The sequence below is a fragment of the Elephantulus edwardii genome, unplaced genomic scaffold (assembly GCF_000299155.1).
Source record: "Elephantulus edwardii isolate Elephantulus edwardi_28Jun2011 unplaced genomic scaffold, EleEdw1.0 scaffold00062, whole genome shotgun sequence".
Classification (NCBI taxonomy): domain Eukaryota; kingdom Metazoa; phylum Chordata; class Mammalia; order Macroscelidea; family Macroscelididae; genus Elephantulus; species Elephantulus edwardii.
The window spans coordinates 15,093,599-15,095,321 of record NW_006399812.1 but is presented as its reverse complement, the minus strand read 5'-3'; the positions used below and the strand labels follow the sequence as shown (position 1 = coordinate 15,095,321).

General features: G+C 41.6%; 1 protein-coding gene across 1 annotated transcript in view; it reads right to left on the bottom strand.

Annotated features, from left to right (window-relative positions):
- WDR88 (WD repeat domain 88) overlaps nt 1-1,723 on the bottom strand; it is a 50,757-nt gene that overhangs the window by 37,583 nt on the left and 11,451 nt on the right. Inside the window, exon 2 of the mRNA XM_006887874.1 lies at nt 313-423. Within this exon, the coding sequence (XP_006887936.1) occupies nt 313-423 (111 nt within the window). The remainder of the gene's footprint in view (nt 1-312; nt 424-1,723) is intronic.

The following is a 1,723-nucleotide window of genomic DNA, read 5'->3' as shown; positions in this document are numbered from 1 at the left end:
TTTCAATGCAGCATAGTATTCCATTGTGTGAATATACCACAGCTTCTCTATCCATTCATTTGTTGATGGGCACTTAGGTTGTTTCCAACCCCTTGCTATTGAGAACGAGCCAGGATAAACATGGCCGTGCATATATCTGCTTGGGTGGCAGTTATGGTCTCTTTGGGGTATATTCCCAGTAGTGAAATTGCTGGGTCAAATGGTATCTCTATTTGCAATTTTTGGGGAAAGCGCCATACCGCCTTCCACAGTGGTTGCACCATTTTACACGTAGAGGTGAGATAATCTTATAAACTGGGAGGGGCTACCTACCCATAGCTTCACCGTGCAGTCGTAGGAGCCACTGAGGATCTTTGTGTCATCTACGCAGAAATGGCAGGAACTCACCATTTGATTATGACCTTTCAGAATTTTAAATGGGATCTGGAGGTGGGGGGAAAGAATAACGTGAACAAATTCAGCCAGTCGCAAGATTCAAGATCAGAAGCTTTGGGGGGGCTCAGCGAGTAGCGATTTGAACCACCAACTCAAAAGCAGATGGTTGGATTCTATCAACTGCTTCAGGAGAGAAAAATGGGCAATTTCAGCCTCTGAAAACCCCATGAAGAATCAACAATGAGTCAATTCTAACTTGACAGCAATGAGTTATGAGTGGCATACCAAAATCAGCTGTATTCCATATACTTACAACACATTAAAAACAGAAATTAAATCAGTTGTATATACTAGCATTTTAAAAAATAGTTGGCATTAGATTCAAAAAAAGAAATGTGAAATTTACACTTTTAAAATTACAGTTGTTGCAAAAAATTAAAGAAAATCTTAATAAATCTAAAGCCATTCATAGTCAGGAATATGAAGATTTAAGATTATTAAGATACCAGCCCTCCTCAGGATGAACTTCAGATTCAAAGTCATCCCTATCAAAATCCCGAGGGACTTCTTTGTAGAAGTTTAGCAAACTGATCCTAAAATCCACCTGGATATTCAAGGCACCCAGAACAGCTAATAGGATCTTGAAGAACAAAGGTGGAGACCTCATGCTTCCTGACATCATCCTGAGGCCAAAACATACTCTAGAACAAGAATCAGAACGGCAGCAGCATAAGAATAAACGTACAGATCAATGGTGGACTTTAGAATGCGGAAATAAGCACTCTGTAGAACTCCTTTCACACAGGGTGCCAAAACAATGAAAAAGACAAAGAATATTCTCTTCAGCAAATGATGCTGGAATAACATGCATAACATGTGTGTGCAAAAGTATGAAGTTGGACATATTTGACATTGTTGTTTTTATGTGCCTTCGAGTCACTTGCGACTCAGCGACCCTATGTACAAGAGCTCTAAATGCTGTTCTAGCCTGTGCCAACCTAGCCATCTCAAACACACTTATTCCCAGTGCTCCAGTCACAGAATCGATCCATCTCATCGAGGGTCTTCCTCTCCTTCGCGACCCCTCCACTCTGCCAAACATGATGTTCCTCTCCAAGGACCAGTCCCTCCTTGCCACATGCCCAAAGTATGTCAGATGAAACTTCAGAATCCTTGACTCCAAGGAGCATTCCAGTTTCACATTTTCCAGGACAAACCTGTTTGTTCTCCTAGCAGTCCATGGTATAGTCAACACTCTTCTCCAGCACCACAGCTCAAAGGCATCAATTCTCTTTCTATCATCCCTATTCACTGTCCAACTCTCTGATGCATAGCACGTAACTGCGAA